A 27,896-nucleotide genomic window follows, 5' to 3' on the forward strand; every position below is an offset into this window, starting at 1 on the left:
AGCAGGAGGATCTAAAACACCAGCAGATAAAAGTGGAAGAGAAAGAAGTTTACTGCAGTCAGGGTGAAGAACAGATTGAATTAAAACAGGAGACTGATACCTGCATGGTGGTTCCTGTTGATGAGCAAACAGACCACACTGAATCAGAACCAAACAGGAACCAAGTCATCTTCCAGGGAGCTGCTGAAGCTGAGAACCAAAATCAGGAAAGAAGAAAACCTTTCTCAAGTGTCATCTGTGCAAAGCGTTTGACTTTCAAATCTGTTTTTGTTGCTGATATGAGAACTCAGACGGGTGAAAAGCAGTTTACATGTGTGAACTGTGGAAAAAGTTTTCGTCAAAAATCTAATTTAGCTCGGCACATGATGATTCACACTGGTGAAAAGCCGTTTTCCTGCGTGACCTGTGGAAAACGTTTTAATCGAAAACATGATTTAACTAATCATTTGATGATTTACACTGGTGAAAAGCCGTTTTCATGTGTGACCTGTGGGAAAAGTTTTATTCGAAAACAGAATTTAAGTAAGCACATGATGATTCACACTGGTGAAAAGCCATTTTCATGTGTGACCTGTGGAAAAAGTTTCAGTGGAAAACTGAATTTAACTGAGCACATGATGATTCACACTGGTGAAAAGCCATTTTCATGTGTGACCTGTGGGAAAAGTTTTATTCAAAAACAGCATTTAACTCAACACATGATGATTCACACTGGTGAAAAGCCGTTTTCATGTGTGAGCTGTGGGAAAAGTTTTATTCGAAAACAGAATTTAACTAAGCACATGATGATTCATGCTGGTGAAAAGCCGTTTTCATGTGTGACCTGTGGAAAAAGTTTTAGTGGAAAACGGAATTTATCTCAGCACCGGAGGGTTCACACTGGTGAAACGCCGTTTTCATGTCTGAATTGTGGAAAATGTTTTAGTCAAAAACACGATTTAACTCAGCACATGATGATTCATACTGGTGAAAAGCCGTTTTCATGTGTGACCTGTGGAAAAAGTTTTTGTCTAAAACACAATTTAACTTGTCACATGATGACTCACAGAGGCGACAAGCCATAGCAGTGTTTTACATGTGTGTGTTGAGGTTCACTATTAAATTGATTTGGTTAAAAACTAGAATTAAAGACTGGAGAGATTTCATGTCTATAAAGCATCTTGACATTAGGATACGTAGAGATGTGATTCAATTTCCTTGAGAGATGCTTTGTTTTTTTTCTGGCGTATTCTGTAGCAATAATAATCAATCAATCAATCACATTTTATTTGTATAGCACATTTCAGCAGCAAGACATTTCAAAGTGCTTTACATCATTACAAACACAGAATCACAATGCAATATAGAATCAATCATTAAGTCAAGTTACATCAATAAATTTGTAATTGATTACATTTCAAATGCAATTCTAAACAGGTGGGTTTTCAGTTGAGATTTAAAAGAAGTCAGTGTTTCAGCTGTTTTACAGTTTTCTGGAAGTTTGTTCCAAATTCGTGGTGCATAGATGCTGAAAGCTGCTTCTCCTCGTTTGGTTCTGGTTCTGGGGATGCAGAGCAGACCAGAACCGGAAGACCTGAGAGGTCTGGAAGGTTGATACAATAAAAGCATATCTTTAATGTATTGTGGTGCTAAGCCGTTCAGTGATTTATAAACTAACAACAGTATTTTAAAGTCTATTCTTTGAGCTCCAGGGAGCCAGTGGAGGGACTTTAGAACTGGTGTTATGTGCTCTATCTTCCTGGTTTTAGTGAGAACGCGAGCAGCAGCATTCTGGATCAGCTGCAGCTGTTTGATTGATTTGTTGGACAGACCTGTGAAGACGCTGTTGCAATAATCAATACGACTGAAGATGAACGCATGGACGAGTTTCTCTAGATCTGGCTGAGTCATTAGTCCTTTAATCCTGGAAATGTTCTTCAGGTGATAGAAGGCCGACTTTGTAACTGTCTTTATGTGGCTCTGGAGGTTCAGGTCAGAGTCCATCACTACTCCCAGGTTTCGGGCCTGATCGCTGGTTTTCAGTTGTAATAACTGAAGCTGTGCATTGACTCTAGATCGTTCCTCTTTAGGTCCAAAAATAATAACTTCAGTTTTGTTTCTGTTCAGCTGGAGAAAGTTTTGGCACATCCACACATTTATCTGTTCTAAGCATCTGTTCAGTGATTGGATGGGCTCTGAGTCACCTGGTGACATCGTAATGTAGAGCTGTGTGTCATCTGCATAGTTATGGTAGCTAATATTATTTCCTGTTATAACCTGAGCTAGTGGGAGCATATAAATATTGAATAAAAGGGGTCCTAGGATTGAACCTTGGGGTACCCCACATGTGACCTTTGACCTCTTTGATGAAAAGTTTTCAATTGAAACAAAGAAATCCCTGTTCTTTATGTAGGATTCAAACCAGTTAAGCACTGGACCGGAGAGTCCGACCCAACTCTCCAGTCGATTCAGTAATATGTCATGGTCAACAGTGTCAAAAGCTGCACTGAGATCCAACAGAACCAGCACTGTGGTTCTGCCACAGTCCGTATTTATATGGATGTCATTGAACACTTTTACCAGGGCGGTCTCTGTGCTGTGGTGAGCACGAAAACCAGACTGGAAGGAGTCAAAGAGGTTGGTTATAGTTAGGAAGCTATTTAATTGTTTACACACAGCTTTTTCAATAACTTTGCTGATGAATGGGAGGTTGGAGATCGGCCTGTAATTCTGCATTAGTGATTTGTCCAGATTGTTCTTTTTTATAAGTGGTTTGATTACTGCTGTTTTCAGAGCCTGGGGGAAAACGCCTGATGAGAGCGATGAGTTTACTATTTGGATCAGATCAGCAGCAATAACAGGCAGGACTTTCTTAAAGAAATGTGAGGGTAAAACATCCAGACAGCAGGAACTGGAGCTTATTTGACTTATAATTTCCTGTAGGGTTTTATAATTAAGTAGTTGAAATTGGGTCATTTTTTCTGTATTTGTTTTGTTTGGGCACAGCATTAGTACTGACTTTATAGTGGATGTACAGATTAATCCTCTGATTTTTTTAATTTTCTCTGAAAAGAAGCTGGAAAACTGGTTGCAGGCGGCAATACATTGGAATTCAGGTGGTAACGTCACAGGAGGGTTTGTGATTCTGTCAACTGTTGCAAATAAAGCTCGAGCATTGTTAATGTTTTTGTTTATGACATCTGCAAAGAAAGCCTCTCTTGCATGTTTTAGTGTTAAATGATAGTTACGTAGTCTTTCTTTATAGATGTCACAATGAACGTGGAGTTGAGTTTTACGCCATTTTCGTTCTGCCCTACGGCAGAGTTGTCTTGCAGATCTAACTGTTTGTGCATTTCTCCATGGAGATTTCTTTTTACCAGACACAACCTTCATTTTAATTGGGGCAATGGAATCAATAATATCTGAGACTTTAGACTGAAAATCATTTACCAACTTATCTACATCATTACAGCTTAGGGGTGAGGAAGAAGAGTAGATTTGATTAAAAGTTTCTGCTGTGTTTTCAGTGAGAGAACGTTTTGTGATGGTTGCTGTTTGTCCAAGTGGGTTAAAAGATAAAGAACTTTCAAAGATAACAGGAAGTGATCCGACAGGCGACATCATTTACAGAGACATTGGAAATATTCACACCCTTACTGATAACCAGGTCCAGTGTGTGTCCTTGAGTGTGTGTTGCTTGTTTGACATGTTGTGTTAGACCAAAAGTCTCTAAAATATTAGCGAGCTTTTTTGCCCCTCTGTCTTGGGGGTTGTCAACATGAATGTTGAAATCACCAACAATTATTAAACAATCATAGTCAATACATATAATAGATAGAAGTTCATTCAAGTCAGTAAAGAAATTTTCCACAAAAGTTGGAGTTTTGTATAGAGTTACAGTCAAAGTTCGTTTGTGGCCTTTAACCTCAATTCCAAGATACTCAAAAGAGGTGTAGTGACCCAAAGAGATTTTACTACAATTTATGGTATTCTTAAATATTGAAGCCACGCCTCCTCCTTTTTTGTGTTTTCTATTCTCATTGAAGAAATTGTAGTTAGGAGGCGCAGATTCAATTAGTACGATTGATTCATTATTATCATTCAACCATGTTTCTGTCAGAGACATAACATCGATATTATGCTCAGTGATGAAATCATTAATTAATAGAGCTTTAGCACAGAGAGATCTGGTATTTAAAAGAGCTAGTTTAAGTGACTTGGAGGCCAAGAAATCTTCAGTCTGAGGTTCCTTTAGGCAGGGGATCAATCTGATGTTTGAATTAGGTCCCCTATATTTTATGTTTCTGTTTCTTGTAAATTTTCTTGTAGTGATCCGGACAGGTAATGTCCTGTTCTGCAGTGCCGAGGGGCCAGACACATTCTGGAGCAAGAGGGGTGTAAAGATAAAGTCTGGACCCCGGCCTCAGACCTCAGAAACGCAGAGTGATGGATCCTCTGGGAAGTTAGAGTCAGGTGGCTTAAATGAAGTGAGGTCTGCTACGTGAGCGCTAAGGAGAGACGTCCCAAGTACAACCTGTTGATTCATTCCATCTGTAAATTTAAGAAACTCCGGTCCAGAAGACATTTCTCCATGCGTATCTTGTGAATCCTGTGAATGAGTGGGTGAGCAGAGAGGGAGGGGAGAAGGAGGAAGGGAACCAGTCGCTCCGCCTCCAGTCGATGTATCAGCTGCTTTTGAAACTGTTTGTTCCTGATAAGCCGACGGTTCCTTCCTAGTCAGAAATCCTTGAGCCTGTTCTTCTGAAGCGATGATCACGTTGCTGTCCTTGTTGATAAAGTGAAAAAGATTTGCAGTGAGCAACTTTATCCCATGTTTATTAAGATTGCGTCCGCCTCTTCCAAAAAGGTGAAAGCGCTGCCAATAGATCCAGAGGTTATCGATGAAGGTCACTGAGCTGGCAGAGCAGCTTTTAATCAGCCATTTGTTTATCATGTCCAGCCTGGAGTGTTTTTCGTCTCCCCATTGAGGTGATGGAATTGGACCACTGAGAAATAACTTCATTTTTAACTTTCCCATAGTTTCCAGAAGAATATCAAAGTCCTTTTTCAGAATCTCAGATTTCTGCTTTGCCACATCGTTGGCTCCAACATGCACAACTAAGGACTCAATATCTGGCTGATCAGCGGTTAGCGAAAGAACTTTACGAGTTAAATCAGATACAGTGTCACCAGGAAAGGAAATCACTCTCGTTTTCTTGGGATTGCAAACGTGACTGATTCCATTTACTGCCTCATCTCCAACAATAAGCACTTTTGGCATACCTTTCGTTTTCCTGGTAGCCGCTTTGTCTTTAGGGGGTGGATGTGATGGTCTTGCCTCATTGTTGGTGTTTGAAAGCGAGGTTTCACTCAGAGGCTCAGGCTGGAGTACAGAAAATCTGTTTTTCAGTGGGATTCCCACAGAGTCAGAATGTTTTGAGGCCCGGGCTGGTAGCTCTGTCCTTGGGAGCGGGGTCGGTGGAACCGTTTTGGTTGCAGCTGCTTGTTTGTTTTTCTTTGGTGGAGCAGGTGTTGAGGTTGAAGGTGGGTTTCGGCTCAGAGCCGGCCACGCTGATTCGTCAAGGTGAGGGGTTCTTCCTGTCAGTCGCCTCATCGGATCTGCGGTGTGAGACTTTTGCTTCGGCTTGGCACCCAGAGCGTTCCAGGGTGAGCTGCTTGATGCGAGGCGTACAACCTCTCCGTTGATTTGAGGAAGAGTTGTCTGATTTCCATAGTTAGCGTTGATTTCAAAGTTAACCTCCAGCTGTTTGATCTTCATTTCTATAGACTGAAGTCGTTGTATAATACTGCTAATGTCCTTGGGGTCGGCCGGAGGCATTTTGTCCCGGTTCAACTTGGAGATGAAGAAAAGTAAGGTAAAAATAAAAGTAAGAAAATCCTCCAGTCTTTAGGTTTGTAGTAATCCAGTTATGATATTGAAAATGTGACTATAACTATAAAAACTGTCACTTTAAAAATAGCTCAGGCAAAGTTATCAGTAAAAACGGGAGAGAGCAGGACAAGCTGTTGCTCCTTCAGCTGCCACTATCACAGTCTTGTGGAATTTGTGGATTTGTGGAAAACTGGAATACTAATATTGTATTTGTTTTATTTAGATAAAGTGGAAGAAAAGATTTTAAGTCTTTCAAAGAGAACTGGCACTGTATGAGAAATCTTTAGATGTGATGATCGTAAGATCCACAAGGTGGCGGTAATGCAATGACATGAATGAACGACAGTCATAAAATCCCAAAGAAGAAGAAGAAGAAGAAGACAAAGAAAATGGCGCATGGTCTGTTTTGTTGAATGTTCGACTGTTTCTCTAAACGAGTTTATCAACGAGCCGTTAACTGCTGCTGAAGAAACATTCACAGAGTTTAAAGAAATCATCGTCAAGTCGGAGGAAGAGATGGATGATCATCGCAGACTGCTGGATTTCTCCCGGAGGCCCCAGATAATCTTACACCGAATAGGTAGGAACCAGCAGCGTTTGGATGCAGGTTAAGGTCTAAATGTCTGCACCTTTCTGTATGAGGATCATTTTAGTAAATGTTCTTTTCCCGTATAAATGTTTTGTTAACCGGTAAATGAACGCAGGAATCACAATTACGCTGTGAAAATGGTTTATTGATGTAGAAATAAAATGACCTTTTATGGCTTTTCCTCCTTTAACTAATCAAACTTACTTTTGAAAACAGGAGAAATGTGAACAATGCAGCGCAAGGTTAGTAAAGCAAACAGCATGAAACAATAATAGTGTGTTAGTAGCTGTAAAATGTAATAATTTGTAATAAATAAATTGTAGTGGCGATTGTTTGTCAAACCAAACATCCTATAAAAGTTCAGTCAACAAGCCACTGCTGCACTGAGGTGATGCTTCGTACGAAGGTAAAAGAAGTTCAATGTCCAAAAAACTTGAAGATTGCTTTTATAGTTTATTTTTTCCAGTTTGACAAGCAAATAACAAAGATCAAACTTTACAGTAGTGATGTGTTGAGTAATGAAGCGGGTAAGACAGAGAACTCACCTAAACCTGAACAGTTAAAGTTTTTATTTTTTAGTAATAAATCGTTGTCCCTGGTGACATAGCGAGTAACAAGCCAATCACAACCCTCTTTTCTATTTGTTTCTAGTTTTCTTTTGGATCCAGCCATTGTTTCATACAACCAGATTAATCAGAATTTATGTATCAGAATCACAAACATTTTAAACTTGTTTATTCATTGTAAAGCTTCATGTTGTTTTCACGTTTCCTGTTTTACATATATTGTCCAGTTGATGTCACAGTAGAGCAAATGAAGCACCGCGGTGCATCGGCTCATGAGTCGAATGATTGGATGGAGTTCCTCAGGGCTTCATGAAGCTTCATCTCACCATCACTACTTTTCATTGTTTCCTCTCCTGCTCTGGTCAAAACCCACAGGCCCAACCCAGTGCTTGCTGGTCCTATACCAGTCCCTATACTTACAGAAAATGGACCCACAGTTCTTAATGTCTAACTTACAAAAGTAAATAACAAACACAAAGCAAAAAAAAGTAAACAATTATTAACCTACAAATAAACTCATGTTTATAAATAAACCATAAAGATATAAAGTGAACTAAAGTAAAATTTCAATATAATTCAAAGTAATAAAAATAAATAGTATCTTGAAATAATACAATTTGCAGGTAAATATTAACAATAATCCCTACTACAATTAATTTTGCAATAAAATATTTTTTTCATATCCGTTAATTGGTCAGGTAATCGAGCAAACGGTGACCAGAGGAGCGAGCCTTTGCCGGTTCCCACACAGCAGACCGACCTGAACCGGATCTGGCATTCTGCTGACACATCTGGCAAACCTCTGGCATGGCAAATTGGATGTCAGCCAGACTCAGGAAAGATCTGGCAGTGATGGCACGGTTCACATGAGGCATGCCTCACCTGGGCCAGATCTGTCCAAGCCAAATACGGGTTAGTTACTGAAGTAGTCATGTCACTATGTGACAATTTATTTTGTCATAAGTCATTTTAGGAAATCAGTTCTTAAACAAGGTTATAAAATTATAATATTTATAATTGATAGAAAAGTTATAATCAATTTATTCACCTCTGTTTATTAGCTCTAATTGAACATTTTCATTAATGGTTGTGCATTCTCAAACATATATACAATAAATTCTTTGATAGGTTTCTCTTTGAAACAAGATGATATTGCAACTTATGCTGTTATTTGTTTCAAATTATATTAACCAGTCTAACTCTAACTATGTAAAAGCTTTATGAAGAAATTTTTAAAAAAGTTTTACTCTATAGAAAATGAAATATTCACTATAAATTGATTTTCATGCATTAATTTTTCTTGATTGTAGAAAATATGGTTGAATATTTTCTTCAATAATTTGCTGTGTCTTTTGTTTTAGTTATATTTTTCTCTGTTCTGCTGCAGCTGTTTTCTATTATAGATCACCATGTTTCTAATGCTGGAACTCATTTAAACTCCACACATAGATATATTATTAGTGTCTTAGAAAGTAAGTAGAACATTTGCCTTTCCTGTGAAAATGTCGTGTTAGTGCTGAATGTTACTGCTGAAAATTGTAGAAACATTTGAGTTCAACTGCAGAACACTTGCTGAAATGAAATGAGTAGAAGCAGCAGAAAAAAGTTAAACAGTGCAAATCTGTCAGCTAAACTGAATAACTTAAAATTACATCCAACATCCCTCCTTAAAACTTTGAATATGGCATAGTAATGCTTGCAAAGGTAAAATATAAGGTCATATATTGAATAATTTCAGTATTAAAGAGAGTAATAGCATTTAACCCATCTAGTGCAGTAGAAAGAGTGTATAAACTAACATTAGCTAAATAAATATTAGTGAGGCAATCGATGGTAAAAATACACAATTATTTAGTTTGTTGCCAACAACGCCACCTGGGACTTCCACCCATGATTTGATTTAGGGCACAGGCACGTTTTTGCAACAGACGCTGTTTCAAAGTTATAATAATTTATTAAAATAAAAGCAGTAAAATTAAATAATACCTCTATGTAGATAAGAAGGAGTTAGAAAAACTAAGCTGAGTTGCCGAGGCTTGGCAGTAGGTGCTGACAGGTTCTGGATCGGAGGCTCCCGAGCAAAGAATCACCAAACACCGTGACGTCACAAACACTCGTTGGATTTCCCTCCATCGATTTATGTTGATCACGGGACAGCCACAGCAACAGGGGGCGCCACCATCTGGGCCAAACGCACCACCTTCAATCCTGAGAGCTAAAACATAAATAAATACAAACTATTATTAAAATACCGGTAGAAAATTCAAGTAGAAAAACCCGTTAAAAGTCCTTTACACTCGACCACCAGCACAAAAGAAGTTCAAAAAACTTGAAAATTGCTTTTATAGTTTATTTTTCCAGTTTGATAAGCAAATAACAAAGATCAAACTTTACATTAGTGATGTGTTGAGTAATGAAGCGGGTAAGACAGAGAACTCACCTAAACCTGAGCAGTTAAAGTTTTTATTTTTTAGTAATAAATTGTTGTCCCTGGTGACATAGCGAGTAACAAGCCAATCACAACCCTCTTTTCTATTTGTTTCTAGTTTTCTTTTGGATCCAGCCATTGTTTCATACAACCAGATTAATCAGAATTTATGTATCAGAATCACAAACATTTTAAACTTGTTTATTCATTGTAAAGCTTCATGTTGTTTTCACGTTGCCTATTTGGGGCCTGCCCATAGCAATGCATAGGGATGCAATCTCTATGCATTGCATGGCAGGCACCTATTGTTCTACACCTCAAAATAACTGCTGCTTAGACTCAAAATAGACAGAATTTTGTCTGCCTCTCTGAGCTGCTCTTTAGAACCACAGTGATGGCAGAATGTCAGAACTACAGACATGGTGAAACAACTGCTATAAACTCATTGCATCTCTGAATAGTGATGCCCCACATGCTACTGACAGCATTCACATTGAATACACATTGAATTAGTACGGCCATTTAATATGAAGCTTACTGAAGATTTCAAAATAAAAGCCTTAATATTCTTCTAAGGTTAGTGCACTACCATCGGCAGTGAAATAATGTTAGCCTGCATTATTTTTGCTAATATCTTTGCTGCATTAGTTTTTAGCTTAAATAAGCTATTAGCTAATTTTCTTACTTATTAGCCAAGTTTAGTATACCGAATGGAGTAAGTAAAGTACAGACAACATGCTAGTGATGCCCCACATGCTACTGACAGCATTCATGCTAACATTAGCATTTTGGCTAATTTCAGCTGATACACTTACTTTATCATACTGAATGGTGCAAATACATGTTAGTAAACATTCTAGTCATTCTCCTCATATGATTGCAGCTTTCTTTAGCATTGATACTAATTTTTAGATGGAGTTCCTCAGGGCTTCATGAAGCTGCATCTCACCATCACTACTTTTCATTGTTTCCTCTCCTGGTCTTGTCAAAACCCACAGGCCCAACCCAGTGCATGCTGGTCCTATACCAGTCCCTATACTTACAGAAAATGGACCCACAGTTCTTAATGTCTAACTTACAAAAGTAAATAACAAACACAAAGCAACAAAAACTAAACAATTATTAACCTACAAATAAACTCTGTAAATAAACCCCAAAAATATAAAGTGAACTAAAATCAAATTTTAATACAAATAAAAGTAATGATAGTTCCAAATTAAGTAATATCTTGAAATAATAAAATTTACTCATAAATATTAACAACATTGGCAACTATTATTAATTTTATAATAAATAAAAAATATTTAATATCCGTTCATTTGAGAATTCTCCAATTGTCAGCTGGATTTGTCGCCTGATCTGTCTCTGTCTACGCTCTTAAATTTTTCGGTGTGGGTTTTTTCATTTTTTTCATTTCTGTCGTAAACGATGAACGATTTCTCCCATTTACTTCAATAAAATAACAATTGCTTGTTTCCTCTGTTTTCTTGTCCAGATTGCCTGCAGTGTAACATTTATTACCTGGAGAGGAGATCCACTCTGGACCAGGAGGAGTTAGAACCTGTGCAGGTGAAACAAGAACAGGAAGAGCCAGAAGATCATCAGATAAAAGAAGAGCAGGAGGATCTAAAACACCAGCAGATAAAAGTGGAAGAGAATGAAGTTTACTGCAGTCAGGGTGAAGAACAGATTGAATTAAAACAGGAGACTGATACCTGCATGGTGGTTCCTGTTGATGAGCAAACAGACCACACTGAATCAGAACCAAACAGGAACCAAGACATCTTCCAGGAAGCTGCTGAAGCTGAGAACCAAAATCAGGAAAGAAGAAAACCTTTCTCAAGTGTCATCTGTAAAAAGCGTTTGACTTTCAAATCTGTTTTTGATGCTGATATGAGAACTCATACGGGTGAAAAGCACTTTACATGTGTGAACTGTGGGATAAGTTTTTGTCAAAAATCTAATTTAGCTCGGCACATGATGATTCACACTGGTGAAAAGCCATTTTCATGTGTGACCTGTGGGAAAAGTTTTATTCAAAAACAGAATTTAACTCGGCACATGATGATTCACACTGGTGAAAAGCCGTTTTCATGTGTCACTTGTGGAAAAAGTTTTAGTGGAAAACAGAATTTATCTCAGCACATGATGATTCACACTGGTGAAAAGCCATTTTCATGTGTGACCTGTGGGAAAAGTTTTATTCGAAAACAGATTTTAACTCAACACATGATGATTCATGCTGGTGAAAAGCCATTTTCATGTGTGACTTGTGGAAAAAGTTTTAGTGGAAAACGGAATTTATCTCAGCACATGAGGGTTCACACTGGTGAAAAGCCATTTTCATGTCTGAATTGTGGAAAACGTTTTAGTCAAAAACACGATTTAACTCAGCACATGATGACTCACACTGGTGAAAAGCCGTTGTCATGTGTGACCTGTGGAAAAAGTTTTTGTCTAAAACACAATTTAACTTGTCACATGATGACTCACAGAGGCGACAAGCCATAGCAGTGTTTTACATGTGTGTGTTGAGGTTCACTATTAAATTGATTTGGTTAAAAACTAGAATTAAAGACTGGAGAGATTTCATGTCTATAAAGCATCTTGACATTAGGATACGTAGAGATGTGAAGCAATTTCCTTGAGAGATGCTTTGTTTTTTTTCTGGCATATTCTGTAGCAACAATAATGACAAACTGTATTGTTGTTATATAAACCGTTCAATAAAATGACATGATTATAACAAAATTGGGTGATAAATTGTACTAGGTGGCATTTAATGCCCTTATGGCTACTGAGTATAAACTGATCTTCAGTCTGTTTGTCTTTGTTTTAATGCTCCTCTATCTGCAGCCAGTTGGAACAAATTGTAACCTGGGTGTGAGGAGTCTTAAAATGTTCTTGGCTTTCCTGAGGCAACGGACCTGTGGAGTTCCTCGAGAGAAGGCAGAGAGTAGTCGATAGTCCTCTGGGCAGATTTTATGATTCTTTGGAGAGGCTTCCTCTGTGCTGCTATGCAGCTGGAGAACCACGCAGAGGCAATAGCAGAAAACGTCTCTTAGAGGTACCTCCTAAATTACACGGGGAGGCAGCCATTTTGGGTCAAGGGGCAAATTTTGGCCATTTTTCACTTTTATTCAAGTCAAACTTTAACAAACTCCTCCTATGGATTTCAACCTATTGGCTTCATTCTTGGCCAGGATGCAGGTAATGAGTGGGGCTTTAAAAGTTATGAAAACAATTGACTTTTTGTATATGTTCAGGTGGCGTGGTAGATTGGCGAATTTGGCGTACTCGCCAACACAAACAAAATGTTATGACTTTCACTTAAAAAGATCAATTGGCACCAAACTTGGCATGAATGATCCTGGTTGGATCCCTGACAATCCTATGTCTTCGTAATCTGACGTCATCTAATATCAAGGTGGAATAACATCCCCACATAAGCTCCCAGGTGCATCAAACTTAATTTGTATCATCACAGACCAGGGCTCATCACATTCACATGGCCAATTAGTGACATCACCACAATCCCTACCCCTTTCAACAGGAAGTCAGTGTTTTCCCACTCTTTTTCTTCCCTTTACTCGGCGGTTCATGCAGATTTCAACCTGTGTTTAATGAAGTAGAACAACATGATGGTAAATCCTTCTCTCAACACTGGCTGGCAGCAGCATGTGGATGTGGCTGAATGATGAATACTAACCCATCGCTGTTTGCACCTTTATCTCAAAATCATACATGCATCATTGTATTTGCACTAAACTTGTTATGATTGACCTTGGTTAACCTCTTAAGAACCCAATGGCATTAAATTGTCATTTCACTCCACTGCGCCCCCTAGGTTATTTCAACAGCTGTATCTCCTTTTTACATGAACCGATTTGCACCAGATTTTTTGTGCATCATCAGGAAGCACTGCTGAACACATCGGTGTATAACAGACAGGTGTGGGAACTGTGAGAGCGTTGACGGTGGCGAGCGAGTGGCGCTGATGGAGCTCACGCGGTTTTTGCATTGGTGAAATAAGAACATGTTTAGTTTACATTCAAGGATGTAGTTACAGCCTGGCCCTAGCCATACAGGACACAGTCTTTCATCCCTGTTACCTTTTCCCTGTTGCAAGTTACAACAGTAACAACCTGAAGAACTCTATGATGGAAGAAAACTTTGAACTTGGTGTTCCCTCGCCCGGATGTGGGTCACCGGTGCCCCACTCTGGAGCCAGGCCTGGAGGGGGGGTACAATGGCGAGTGCCTGGTGACTGGGCTTTTATCCATGGAGCCCGGCCGGGCTCAGCCCAAAGAGGAGACCTGCCGAGGGAGGGGGCCCTGGCAGTCCGATCCTCGGTTGCAGAAACTGGTTCTTGGGATGTGGAATGTCACCTTTCTAGTGGGGAAGGAGCCGGAGCTAGTGTGTGAGGTTGAGAGGTTCCAGCTAGAAATAGTAGGTCTCACCTCGGTCTCACATGGCTCTGGTTCTGGAATCAGTCTCCTTGAGATGGGCTGGATATTCTTCCTCTCTGGAGTTGCCCACGGTGAGAGGCATCGGGCAGGAGTGGGCATACTTGTTGCTCCCCATCTCAGCACCTGTATGTTGGGGTTTACCCCGGTGAATGAGAGGGTAGCCTCCCTCTGCCTACGGGTTGGGGGACGGGTCCTGACTGTTTTCATGTTGTTGTTTGTGCTTAGGGGCCAAACAACAGCTCAGATTACCCAGCCTTCTTGGAGTACTTAGAAGGGGTAATGGAGAGTGCCCCTCTTGGGGACTCCCTTGTTCTGCTGGGGGACTTCAACGCTCACATGGACAATGACAGTGAGACCTGGAGGGGATTGGTTCGGAGGAACGGCCCCCCGATCTGAACTCGAGTGGTGTTCTGTTGTTGAACTTCTGTGCTCGTCACGGATTCTCCATAACGAACACCATGTTCAGGCATACGGGTGTCCATATGTGCTATTGGCACCAGGACACCATTTCAGATAAAAGAGATCAAAGTTCTCTATTTGATTTAATTTACACGAATGAAACAAAAAAAAAAAGAAGAAACGGTGTACAACTCTCACGATTTACCAATTGCTTCTTGGGGTGATGTATGGAGCAGGTTCTCGTGGTGGGATTCCCATCAATGTTTTGGAGCTTCAAGCAGTTGAGTCAGATGTTAGCGGACTAGCTTCTCCACACAAGGCCAGCCCAAACCTCCAGGGGGCCCTAAGCAAAACTTGGTTTTGGGGCCCTCTAGTTCTGCTAACAATGTGGACTGGCTGTAATCAGAAGTCCGATCATTAGGTCATTCACACACCTGCTATAAACATCACCCATTAGTATTTCTGGCAGTACTGTTTATATTATATACATATATAATGTAGGATGCATTTATTGGCCAACTGATTTATCGACCAGTTGATTTCTGGGCACCAATTTCCTTAATTTTGGGGAATCGTGATTGGCTAATACATGTGAAGCTGATCTTATCCGCTAATCTTATCTTCATCAGCAAAGGTTTAAAAATCAGCCTCCGTCCTCTTCTGCTCTACAGTGCAGTGACTTTCTTACTATATTTAGCAACATTTCAGACAAAAAAACCATCATATCGGCCAAAATTAAAATCGGCAGGTCAGGCGTTTTAAAGATCGGTAACCAGGGATCGGCCAAAAAACTGCAATCGGTGCAGCCCTACACACAAATTGATGACATTTTTTGATTAAATAAATTTCTCTTAAGCGTTACTCCAATAGCTAAAAATTGTAATTTATACCAGGTGAGTCTTTCTCCTCTACAATGTGGACCGGTACCAGTACTGGACTGGATCTGAGCCTTCAAATGATTTTAACATAACTTAGAAGTTGATGTAAAAATAATGTTTGTTTTAGCCACAAAATGATTATGCTCAGCAGCAAACAACAAATCACCAACTACAGCATAGAGCAGCTCATCCATGTAGCAGCTATGTAGCCTGACGTAAAAACATTTTGCTAGACAATGTCAAACATTGAGAAGTTTAAGTTATTGTTTTCAAACCTTATCAAACACGGAGTTTTGAAGTCAAAAGTACCTCAGAAATATACAGAGCCAACCATGAGAATCAACTCGTTTAAAGTTTAAACTCAGTTTCACACAAACACAAAGACCCTATAAATGTTGGGCTGTTGAACTGGACCATTCAAGCTAATTTTCTGTTAGCAGCTTTACAAATCGTTTACATGACATTACCAAGACACATTAAAACAAACCTTTATCTTGGCTTTTTTCTATTCTTCCTCTTTTCTCCCTCCCTGAAGGATAAGTCCTTTTTGGAGACATTGTTTTGCTTATTTATCTTCTGACTGGAGCTTTTCACGTTTGGATGAAACTCATACTACCAGCGAAGCGTGCGGTACCTACCGCGGCCACCAGGGGTCGCCAAGAGCAATTTTTTCTTCTTATCCAATAAACAATCATTTCTAAGTACATTATCAAATACATATTATTGTAAAAACAAATCACTTCTGTCGTGGAAAAAACTATTTCCAAGCACTGTTCAGGTGAAATCACTCAATGATGTTTATTCATATATTGTGCACAATACAGAGAGCTTGTAGGACAATCAGAAATGAAACAAGTCTGGATGAAAAGCTCTGCCAGGCAGAGACAACACATGAGTTTTATACAAATGGGATAAGAGATCCAAAGCATGGGAAACAGAATGGTTCCCATGCAGCTGGGGAAAACCACGTCCAACCTTGAACATGTAACCCAAATAGCTTTAACTTGGTGGGAATATTCAGGAACTCAGAATAAACATATAGCAATACAACTAGCAGGTGTGACCTTATTGTAATTTTTCCACATCAACTTCATAGTGAAATTGAGTGGTTTTGATATTATAATGACATAGAAAGTATTAATAAAAAAAAATTAAAAAATTTGCTCCACTGATGGGGCCCATTAGTGGCCCTGGGGCCGTAAGTGGCTGCTTAGTTTGCTTTTGCCTTGGGCCGGCCCTGTCTCCACCTCACTTCACAACCTGATGCCTTTTCTCTTCAGGTTTTCTCTTGCACAAAAACAGTGACTTCCAGGAAGCATCCAATTCATGGACGGGAGTTTAATAGGCCGAGTTTGGAGTCTCATACAGATGCGAGATCCCACTAGATAACACCGGGGGGTGTTTTTTTCCATGCTGGATGAAGCAGCTTCAGCAGACGCAGAGCGTGGTCCATTGGAATCAGGCGTAGCATCCTCGAAGTTCTGGAACGTGGGAATCTCGTGCTGAATCGAGGATTCGAACGCTGATGGAGGTAAGACCAGATTTTTATCCAGGAGTGTAGAGGATGAAGTATCAGCGATGGAGCAGGATCTCCGGATGGTAGGTCCATCTGTAGTCTCTGAGATTGGAGCAGATGAGCTACATGCTAGTTGATTAGCTTCCTGCTGTCTTGTCTTTTGAGGTTTTTCTCTTTTAATGCAAACCTTTTTTTTCAGAGCAAGTGGTTCTTCCTCTCCAAATGTAAAGAGTAGAATGAGGTGATCTCAGAAAATATTTAAAGCAGAAAAAAAGAAATCCCGCCCCCTTAATCTCTATTGGCTCATTCAAACATTCAAAAGTGGGATGAGCATCTTCTGGAGGGAAAAAGGAAGATAAGAGCGGTTAGGGGCGGGGCTCCACCTGTGTGAAGAGGTCATTGGGGTCAAAAGTAATTTAATTGAGAGGGCATGTTACATCAGGCAGTTTTCATATTTCCAGAACTTTCCCGAAAGCTCATGGTGTTTATGCAATTGGAGGGTGGGGGGGAATAATTCCTGCATGTTTTAAGACTTTAATTTAAATAACATGTTCTCTCAAATGATGTAATTGAGAGAACATGTTATGTCAGGCAGCTTGCATAATTTAACAAAGTGGGCGAGGAAAAGTAAAAACCTTTCAGAACTTTACAGAAACTTCATCATAATTATGCAAGTGGGGAGAAATTATGAATGTTTTACTAAGTTAAGACTTTAATGTAAATGACAAAGGGGCCCAACTAAATCTGGAAATTAACTATAAGGATTTAATACAATGATAATAATACACTTTTCAATCTGTTTTCTCTGATATAGGATGTATTGACGTCATATTTCCATATGCAATGTGTGACCAGGGTCAAATTATAAATTTAAAACTGATGTTCGATACGATAAGGGTTAATATGACGTCATTAAAACATATAGCCGATGCCATAACGCTCCATTATTTATTTGGGTGGGGCTTTTTAATCCATCAAACGTGATAAAAATTTGACATCAGCTTACATCCTTATTTTCTCTAGATACAAAAAAATCTCCAAGTTTCTCTTTAAAACAAAATGACATTGTAACTGATTCTGTTATTTGTTTCAAATTATATTAACCAGTATAACTCTACCTATGTAAAAGCTTAATGAAAACATGAAAAAAATACTTTTAATATTCAATATAAATTAATATTCATACATTGATTGATCTTGATTTTAGAAAATATGGTTGATTATTATTGTCTTCAGTAATTTAGTGTTTCTGTTGTCTTAGTTATATTTTTCTCTGTTCTGCTGCAGCTGTTTTCTATTATAGATCACCATGTTTCTAATGCTGGAACTAATTTAACCTCCACACAGTTATATTATTAGTGTCTTAGAAAGTAAGTAGAACATTTGCCTTTCCTGTGAAAATGTCGTGTTAGTGCTGAATGTTACTGCTGAAAATTGTAGAAACATTTGAGTTCAACTGCAGAACACTTGCTGAAATGAAATGAGTAGAAGCAGCAGGAAAAAGTTAAACAGTGCAAATCTGTCAGCTAAACTGAATAATTTAAAATTAGTACCAACAACCCTGCTTAAAAAATTAAATATTGCATAGAAATGCTTACAAATGTAAAGTATAAGGTCATATATTGAATAATTTCAGTATTGAAGAGAGTAATAGCATTTAACCCATCTAGTGCAGTAGAAAGAAACTACAGTATTATTTAAATACCGGTAGAAAATTCAAATAGATAAAACCGTTAAAAGTCTTTTACACTCGACCACCAGCACCGCACAATTAAATGAACAAGCCGGTGCTGATCGGCTCTCAATAAGCCACAGGATGGGCGGAACCAGCGGGAACTCCGAACAAAGCAGCAGCGATCATTGTGGATATACGGAAACTATAGGAAAGGTTCTGATCTGGTGGAGTGAAGAAACTGTGAAACATGTTGCGGGATGTAGGAGATACGAATCAGAAGACAATATTAACTTTGGATTTGTGGAAAACTGGAATACTAATATTGTATTTGTTTTATTTAGATAAAGTGGAAGAAAAGATTTTACGTTTTTCAAAGAGAACTGGCACTGTATGAGAAATCTTTAGATGTGATGATCGTAAGATCCACGAGGTGGCGGTAATGCAATGACATGAATGAACGACAGTCATAAAATCCCAAAGAAGAAGAAGAAGAAGACAAAGAAAATGGCGCATGGTCTGTTTGGTTGAATGTTCGACAGTTTCTCTAAACGAGTTTATCAACGATCCGTTAACTGCTGCTGAAGAAACATTCACAGAGTTTAAAGAAATCATCGTCAAGTCGGAGGAAGAGATGGATGATCATCGCAGACTGCTGGATTTCTCCCGGAGGCCCCAGATAATCTTACACCGAATAGGTAGGAACCACCAGCGTTTGGATGCAGGTTAAGGTCTAAATGTCTGCACCTTTCTGTATGAGGATCATTTTAGTAAATGTTCTTTTCCCGTATAACTGATTTTTAACAGGTAAATGAACGCAGGAATCACAATTACGCTGTGAAAATGGCTTATATATACGGAACTGAAGTTGGTTTCCGATTCGGGAAATGGCTAAAGGGTTATTCCACCTAATTTTTCACTAGCTTCCGCATCTTATTCGATTCTAGTTTAAAAACTACAACACCTGGAGTCTTCAGACCTGAGCTGCATTATTCTGCTCTAACAGCAGAATATTCAGAACCATGTTAGGGATTTGTGAAACCTTTTTCTAATTAGTTAAACTTCAATAAAGGTTGATTTCACCACTTTTTGGATCTCTTTCCCTAACATTGATTTAGATTATTCCACACAAGGTGGCAAAGACTCTTATTTATATGAAATTCTTTCACTCTGTCTAAAGTAAAATAGCTCCTGTTTTTGTTTTGAAGGTTTCATAAAGACCATGTGAGGAAGAAGTGGGGAATGTCTTTAAGGAGAGACGGATTCACTGCACTGATGAATCTCAGCTGCTGAATCTCTCTTAAGCTCCTCCTCAGCTGGAAAACATGAATAAAACCTATATAGATATTATGTATATACGCATGTCCATATAAATATGTGTAGTTTAATGCATATTATTCAGCATTAATAATTATTTAAGCATCTTTATTTCTCTCTGATTGTATTATTTTGTGTTTGTATATTTATATAAATATGTATTGATATTACTAAATAACATATTTCAAAAATTATGACTGGTTGTGTGCTTTGTAAAATAATCATAATACAGAAATATCAACACATTCTATTCTGACTCTATTCTGTTTTCCCCACTAAGAATAGTTAAATATGCTCAACCTTATATCAGTCATTCAAAAATACTTTAAAAATCATTTCCTTGTAAATGTTGCTAACCTTTTAATAAGGTTTACAGAAAAATTGGTGAATATCTGTTTAGTATTTAGCGAGTTATGATTGATAAATGCGCTGATACGTTATTGAGTCTGTTAAACATAAAGCTGAGTGGAACGGTCGACCGCTCCAAGATGGCCGCCTTAAATCTCTTCAGTAACAAATAGGCAAGAGCGGTCCATGAGGCGTTTATTTATAGTCTATGGGGGAAAAGGGCACAATGACTATGGGCAAAGGTGCATTCATGGGCCCAATATGAGTGGGAATTTACAGTTTCTTTATTTTTACGCCGTTTTCAACTAATACACCAAACAGTTACATAGATAAAAGAAGTTCAATGTCCAAACAACTTGAAAATTGCTTTTATAGTTTATTTTTTTCCAGTTTGACAAGCAAATAACAAAGATCAAACTTTACATTAATGATGTGTTGAGTAATGAAGCGGGTAAGACAGAGAACTCACCTAAACCTGAGCAGTTAAAGTTTTTATTTTTTAGTAATAAATCGTTGTCCCTGGTGACATAGCGAGTAACAAGCCAATCACAACCCTCTTTTCTATTTGTTTCTAGTTTCTTTTGGATCCAGCCATTGTTTCATACAACCAGATTAATCAGAATTTATGTATCAGAATCACAAACATTTTAAACTTGTTTATTCATTGTAAAGCTTCATGTTGTTTTCACGTTGCCTATTTTACATATATTGTCCAGTTGATGTCACAGTAGAGCAAATGAAGCACCGCGGTGCATCGGCTCATGAGTCGAATGATTGGATGGAGTTCCTCAGGGCTTCATGAAGCTGCATCTCACCATCACTACTTTTCATTGTTTCCTCTCCTGCTCTGGTCAAAACCCACAGGCCCAACCCAGTGCATGCTGGTCCTATACCAGTCCCTATACTTACAGAAAATGGACCCACAGTTCTTAATGTCTAACTTAGAAAAGTTAATAACAAAGGAACAAAAACTAAACAATTATTAACCTACAAATAAACTCATGTTTATAAATAAACCATAAAGATATAAAGTGAACTAAAGTAAAATTTCAATATAATTCAAAGTAATAAAAATAAATAGTATCTTGAAATAATACAATTTGCAGGTAAATATTAACAATAATCCCTACTACAATTAATTTTGTAATAAAATATTTTTTTTCATATCCGTTATTTTGAGATTTCCCCAAATGTCAGCTGGATATATCGATTGATCTGTATCTCTGTCTACGCTCTTGAGTTTTCAAGGTGGTTTTTTTTTGTTCATTTCTGTCTTAAACGATGAACAATTTCTCCTATTTACTTCAGTAAAGTTAACAATTACTCTTTTTCTCTGTTTTCTTTTCCAGATTCCCTGAAGTGTAACGTTTATAACCAGGAGAGGCGATCCACTCTGGACCAGGAGGAGTTAGAACCTGTGCAGGTGAAACAGGAAGAGCCAGAAGATCATCAGATAAAAGAAGAGCAGGAGGATCTAAAACACCAGCAGATAAAAGTGGAAGAGAAAGAAGTTTACTGCAGTCAGGGTGAAGAACAGATTGAATTAAAACAGGAGACTGATACCTGCATGGTGGTTCCTGTTGATGAGCAAACAGACCACACTGAATCAGAACCAAACAGGAACCAAGTCATCTTCCAGGAAGCTGCTGAAGCTGAGAACCAAAATCAGGAAAGAAGAAAACCTTTCTCAAGTGTCATCTGTGAAAAGCGTTTGACTTTCAAATCTGTTTTTGATGCTCATATGAGAACTCATACGGGTGAAGAGCCGTTTACATGTGTGACCTGTGGGAAAAGTTTTATTCAAAAACTGCATTTAACTCGGCACATGATGATTCACACTGGTGAAAAGCCGTTTTCTTGTGTGAGCTGTGGAAAAAGTTTTAGTCATAAACAGCATTTATCTCAGCACATGATGATTCACACTGGTGAAAAGCCGTTTTCATGTGTGAACTGTGGAAAAAGATTTATTCAAAAACTGCAGTTAACTCAGCACATGATGATTCACACTGGTGAAAAGCCGTTTTCATGTGTGACTTGTGGAAAAAGTTTTATTCAAAAACTGCATTTAACTCGGCACATGATGATTCACACTGGTGAAAAGCCTTTTTCATGTGTGACTTGTGGAAAATGTTTTCCTCAAAAACAGACTTTAACTCAGCACATGATGATTCACACAGGTGAAAAGCCTTTTTCATGTGTGAACTGTGGAAAAAGTTTTAGTCATAAACCGACTTTAACTCAGCACATGATGATTCACACTGGTGAAAAGCCTTTTTCATGTGTGAACTGTGGAAAAAGTTTTACTCAAAAACAGACTTTAACTCAGCACATGATGATTCACACTGGTGAAAAGCCGTTTTCATGTGTGAACTGTGGAAAAGGTTTTATTCAAAAACTGCAGTTAACTCAGCACATGATGATTCACACTGGTGAAAAGCCGTTTTCATGTGTGACTTGTGGAAAAAGTTTTATTCAAAAACTGCATTTAACTCGGCACATGATGATTCACACTGGTGAAAAGCCGTTTTCATGTGTGACTTGTGGAAAAAGTTTTATTCAAAAACTGCATTTAACTCAGCACATGATGATTCACACTGGTGAAAAGCCGTTTTCATGTGTGAACTGTGGGAAAGGTTTTAGTCATAAACCGACTTTAACTCAGCACATGATGATTCACACTGGTGAAAAGCCTTTTTCATGTGTGAACTGTGGAAAAAGTTTTACTCAAAAACAGACTTTAACTCAGCACATGATGATTCACACTGGTGAAAAGCCGTTTTCATGTGTGAACTGTGGAAAAGGTTTTATTCAAAAACTGCAGTTAACTCAGCACATGATGATTCACACTGGTGAAAAGCCGTTTTCATGTGTGACTTGTGGAAAAAGTTTTATTCAAAAACTGCATTTAACTCGGCACATGATGATTCACACTGGTGAAAAGCCTTTTTCATGTGTGACTTGTGGAAAAAGTTTTCCTCAAAAACAGACTTTAACTCAGCACATGATGATTCACACAGGTGAAAAGCCTTTTTCATGTGTGAACTGTGGAAAAAGTTTTAGTCATAAACTGACTTTAACTCAGCACATGATGATTCACACTGGTGAAAAGCCTTTTTCATGTGTGAACTGTGGAAAAAGTTTTACTCAAAAACACACTTTAACTCAGCACATGATGATTCACACTGGTGAAAAGCCGTTTTCATGTGTGAACTGTGGAAAAGGTTTTATTCAAAAACTGCAGTTAACTCAGCACATGATGATTCACACTGGTGAAAAGCCGTTTTCATGTGTGACTTGTGGAAAAAGTTTTATTCAAAAACTGCATTTAACTCGGCACATGATGATTCACACTGGTGAAAAGCCGTTTTCATGTGTGACTTGTGGAAAAAGTTTTATTCAAAAACTGCATTTAACTCAGCACATGATGATTCACACTGGTGAAAAGCCGTTTTCATGTGTGAACTGTGGGAAAGGTTTTAGTCATAAACCGACTTTAACTCAGCACATGATGATTCACACTGGTGAAAAGCCTTTTTCATGTGTGAACTGTGGAAAAAGTTTTACTCAAAAACCGACTTTAACTCAGCACATGATGATTCACACTGGTGAAAAGCCGTTTTCATGTGTGAACTGTGGAAAAGGTTTTATTCAAAAACTGCAGTTAACTCAGCACATGATGATTCACACTGGTGAAAAGCCGTTTTCATGTGTGACTTGTGGAAAAAGTTTTATTCAAAAACTGCATTTAACTCGGCACATGATGATTCACACTGGTGAAAAGCCTTTTTCATGTGTGACCTGTGGAAAAAGTTTTACTCATAAACAGTATTTAACTCGGCACATGATGATTCACACTGGTGAAAAGCCGTTTTCATGTGTGACCTGTGGAAAAAGTTTTACTCATAAACAGTATTTAACTCGGCACATGATGATTCACACTGGTGAAAAGCCGTTTTCATGTGTGAAATGTGGAAAACGTTTTCGTTACAAAGTTAGTTTAACTCACCACATGAGGCATCACACAAATGAAAAGCTATAGAAGTATTTTCCATACATGATCCACACAGTGGTTTTATAGAGACTTCACCTGCTGTATGTGAAAGCTTTTTGCACGTTTTTGATGAGAAAGTTGGTTCTATTAAGGCCCAGATCATTCCCTCTGCTTATGACCCTTCAGTCTTTGTGCGTTGTTCTGCTGTTTTACAGCTTTGAATGTGTTACTTTGCAGTTATTGCAGGAGGTGGTTGGTCACTTAAGGCCAACTGGTTCTCCAGATGATGTTATTCCACCCCAATTATTTAAAGATGTTTTTCTTACTATAGGTCCTTCTGTCCTTGTTCTTGTAAATAACAGCTTGTCCTCAGGTGTTGTTCCTAAAATTCTGAAACATGCAGTTTTGCAGCCTCTACTTAAGAAACCAATTTTGGATCCTTCTGTTCTGGTGAATTATAGACCTATCTCTAAACTGCCTTTTATTTCAAAAATTCTTGAGAAGGTAGTCTATAATCAGCTAATGGCTTATCTTAATGAACATAACATTTTAGAGGTCTTTCAGTCCTGTTTTAGACCATTTCATAGCACAGAGTCAGCTCTTTCTAAAGTTTTTAATGATATACTTTTAGCAACTGATTCTGGTGATTGTGTTTTTTTTGATGCAGTTGATCATGGCATCTTACCTTTTAGTTTGGAACAGTGGGTGGATTTTCAATTATTTGCTTTTTTCTCTAGTTCTAGCTGTAATGTTTAGCCTTTTTTCTGCTGAAGCATTAAGATTACTGTCTTTATGTTGAAACTATTTTTATGTGTATATGTATTTTAGAAAGAAATAAACATGTAACATTTCATTTAAGATGAAAAGTTTTGAGTTTTCCTTTAGTGTATGTTGTGCCTTATATTTGAACCCAGTAGATGGTGGTACTACACCTGTACTGGTTGTAGCCACTGTGGTTCCTGTAACTGATAGGTTGCCGGTTCAAACTTCCCACATCCATCTCAGTTGTTGAGTCCTTGAGCAAGGCACCAAACCTGCCTTGCCTGCTGTTAGTCAGAAGTCCGATGGCGCCGATTGTGTAGCAGCTTCTGTCAGTCTGCCCTAGGGCAGCTGGGCTACAATGTAGCTTACCACCATCAGCATGTAAAGCACTTTGGCATCCTCTGCACTAGATAAATCGCTATACATACATTTACCATTGACTAAACACTTGCATTTTGTCTTTTTGTTGTGTTTTGTATTAAACTTGTCCTGTCTGACAGTGTGACACTCAGCATTGTCGAGTACCAAGGTTAAGCCCTAAAGACTTGCACAAGTGGACCATTATGGCTTCCCCCTGATATAATTACATGAAACTTTATTAGAAACTGCTTTGGGTTTATTTTATTAAATTGTAATGAAACGGAGAAGAAAGCAGGAGAGAAAAGAAAGGTGAGAAAAAAGTTTTATAGGGGCCCCCTCCTCTCACCCAACTTGATATAAAGGTGATCACAGAGAGGAGGGAGCCAGAGACCAAACCTGACAGACAGACCAGGCACACAGAGACAAGATCCCATGTTCCCATTCTCATGTGTACACCCAGACATTCAAACACATGTAGATAATGTCAAAATAAGGCCAGAAAGGGAACCACAACTTTCTGACAGCGCGAGTGCAACAACCACTGCAGCTCCTTCTTCAGGTGCAAGAACATCAACTGCTCCTTCGGCAACAATGTCTGCCCCCATTCCTACATCCCAGCCTGGATCCCACCTTCCTGCATCCACAACCCAGAGCTCTATGAAGCAGTTCCTGCAGAAGTCTCTAACTCCAGCAAGACAGAGCGCAATCGATGAGGAGCTTGCCAAGATGGTGGCACGTGATTTCCAGCCCTTTTCCATTGTAGAGGATGTCGGATTTAGGAGTTACTGCCATGCCCTCAATCCCATGTATGCCCTCCCCAGCCGAAAAACCCTGTCACAGAAAATAATCCCAGGCCTATATGATGCAGCACGGGCCTCCCTGCAAGAAAGGGTGAAGAGAGCCTCAGCTGCATGCTTGACCACTGACTGCTGGACATCCCGCGCCACCACATCATTTATGTCTGTCACCTGCCATTTCATTGAAAACTACAGTATGGTGTCATCTCTGCTGGACTGTTTGGAGTTTAGTGACAGGCACACATCCAGATACCTGGCAGAAGAGCTCCTCCGAGTGGCAAGAGAGTGGGGGGTGGAAAACAAAATTGTGTGTTGTGTCACAGACAATGCAGCCAACATTACAAGAGCCATCCAGCTGTTGAAATGGACACACCATCCATGCCTGGCACACACCATTAATCTATTTGTGAGAAATGCTCTGAGGGCTATGAAGCCCACTGTGGACAAAGTGAAGGCAATAGTGAAATTTTTCCACCGAAGCACAGCAGCCACCCAAAAACTTAAATCCACCCAGCGGCAGATGTCTATGGCAGAGCTTAAGCTCAAACAGGAGTGTGTCACCCGCTGGAATTGTACGTTCCATATGATCCAGCGAATGCTTGAATCAAAGGATGCGGTTATTGCAACATTGGCAGTGATCAATGCACCTGTGGCTCCTCTCAGCCAAGAGGAGTGGGAGGCTCTGCAAGAGGCCTGCAGTGTCCTGGAGCCCTTGGACCGGGTCACAGTGGAGGTCAGCGCAGAGAGGTAGTATTCAAACATCATCTCATTGAACTTTACTATAATATTACTATGATACCTATTAAAATTTATTATGATGTTATTATCATTATAATTTTTTTATTTGTTAAATTATTTATTTGACAAACAGGTTTAGAAGTGGCTGAAAATAATACTACTAAACAAATAAAATTATTAGTATGTAAAGCAATTTAGAAATGAAACTTAAAATAATATAGCTAAATAGGCTATATAAATAAATATTATATAAAATATAATATGTTGATGCTTCTTTTTTCAGGTATGTTACCGCCTCCAAAATGCTGATACTGTGCAGGGGTCTTCAGAGAGTGAAAGCAGAGCACCAGAGCAGAGTAACCACAGAGAGCGTGAAGGAGTTGGTGAATTCTCTCTGTTCAAGCATGGACAAAAAATTCCACCGGATGGAGCACAACACAGTTCTGTCCGAAACCACCATCCTCGACCCCCGTTTCAAAAAGGTGGCCTTTAATGACAACCGAGCAGTCGACGGAGCCCTCCAAAGAATAACTACAGCAGCATCAAGGTATCGGCAGTCATCTCACCTGCAAGGGGGTCATGGAGGAGAAGAGGGAGCAGCAGCACGTGAGCTGGAGGAGCCCCAAGCATCGGCTGTTTGGAGGTTTTTTGAGGAGCGGGCAAGCGGAGACACTGCAACCAGGAATCCTACAGCTGATGCTATTCTGGAAGTGAGGTCCTACCTTGAGGAGCCTCTTTTCCAGCGCGGTGCCGACCCACTGAGCTGGTGGGAGACAAAGGCACTGATCTATCCACTTCTCTCTCACGTGATGGCAGGTAGACTGTGCATAGTGGCAACATCCGTCCCCTCAGAGAGGATCTTCTCTAAAACTGGACAGATCATAACTGAGAGAAGGAACAGGATCAGCCCTGCCAAGCTTAGACACCTGGTGTTTCTCAACGCCAATCTGTAAGTCTTTGAGTGATTTAACACAGTGAGTTCTTCATCTCTAGTGGTTCAAAACTTGTGTTGTTCACATGTTTTTTATCCTTCATAGATTTATACTTTAATTTAATAGCAATGTATTTGATATTTGTATTGTGACACCTTTTCTGTTATGAAGCTGCTTTGATACTTTTTCGTATTGTGGTGGGTGTTTGTATTTATATTTAACTGTTTAATTTATTTTAAGTTATTTTTGTGGAAGTGGTGCT

General features: G+C 39.0%; 2 protein-coding genes and 1 long non-coding RNA gene across 3 annotated transcripts; all 3 read left to right on the forward strand.

Moving 5' to 3' along the window:
• Positions 1-6,400: 6,400 nt before the first annotated feature.
• On the forward strand, positions 6,401-11,059 carry LOC116731007 (uncharacterized). Its single transcript, XR_004341461.1, has 2 exons — positions 6,401-6,452; positions 10,951-11,059. It is a non-coding gene; the product is annotated as an uncharacterized LOC116731007 (long non-coding RNA).
• A 2,677-nt stretch (positions 11,060-13,736) lies between these two features.
• Positions 13,737-25,620, forward strand: LOC116731628 (zinc finger protein 260-like). Its single transcript, XM_032581444.1, has 4 exons — positions 13,737-14,081; positions 14,150-14,200; positions 22,069-22,351; positions 22,436-25,620. The coding sequence occupies exons 1-4, from the start codon at positions 13,737-13,739 to the stop codon at positions 24,091-24,093; spliced, it is 2,337 nt and encodes a 778-aa protein (XP_032437335.1). The 3' UTR covers positions 24,094-25,620.
• Positions 25,621-25,758: 138 nt separating this feature from the next.
• Positions 25,759-27,655, forward strand: LOC116731629 (zinc finger BED domain-containing protein 1-like). Its single transcript, XM_032581446.1, has 2 exons — positions 25,759-26,711; positions 26,986-27,655. Exons 1-2 carry the CDS (start codon positions 25,759-25,761, stop codon positions 27,653-27,655), a joined length of 1,623 nt encoding a protein of 540 aa, XP_032437337.1.
• The last annotated feature ends 241 nt before the right edge of the window (positions 27,656-27,896 follow it).

This window comes from Xiphophorus hellerii, chromosome 13, assembly GCF_003331165.1.
Source record: "Xiphophorus hellerii strain 12219 chromosome 13, Xiphophorus_hellerii-4.1, whole genome shotgun sequence".
Taxonomy (NCBI): domain Eukaryota; kingdom Metazoa; phylum Chordata; class Actinopteri; order Cyprinodontiformes; family Poeciliidae; genus Xiphophorus; species Xiphophorus hellerii.

What these genes read in the sequence shown, in the direction of transcription:
- LOC116731628 (XM_032581444.1), top strand. Translation starts at nt 13,737, where the DNA reads ATGGAGCCCGGCCGGGCTCAGCCCAAAGAGGAGACCTGCCGAGGGAGG. An exon ending in TCTTGGAGTACTTAGAAGGG is followed by an intron (nt 14,201 to 22,068) that starts GTAATGGAGAGT and finishes CACACTGGTGAA; the next exon opens with AAGCCGTTTTCATGTGTGAC. An exon ending in ATGTGTGAACTGTGGAAAAA is followed by an intron (nt 22,352 to 22,435) that starts GTTTTACTCAAA and finishes ACTGTGGAAAAG; the next exon opens with GTTTTATTCAAAAACTGCAG.
- LOC116731629 (XM_032581446.1), top strand. Translation starts at nt 25,759, where the DNA reads ATGTCTGCCCCCATTCCTACATCCCAGCCTGGATCCCACCTTCCTGCA. An exon ending in GTGGAGGTCAGCGCAGAGAG is followed by an intron (nt 26,712 to 26,985) that starts GTAGTATTCAAA and finishes TTCTTTTTTCAG; the next exon opens with GTATGTTACCGCCTCCAAAA.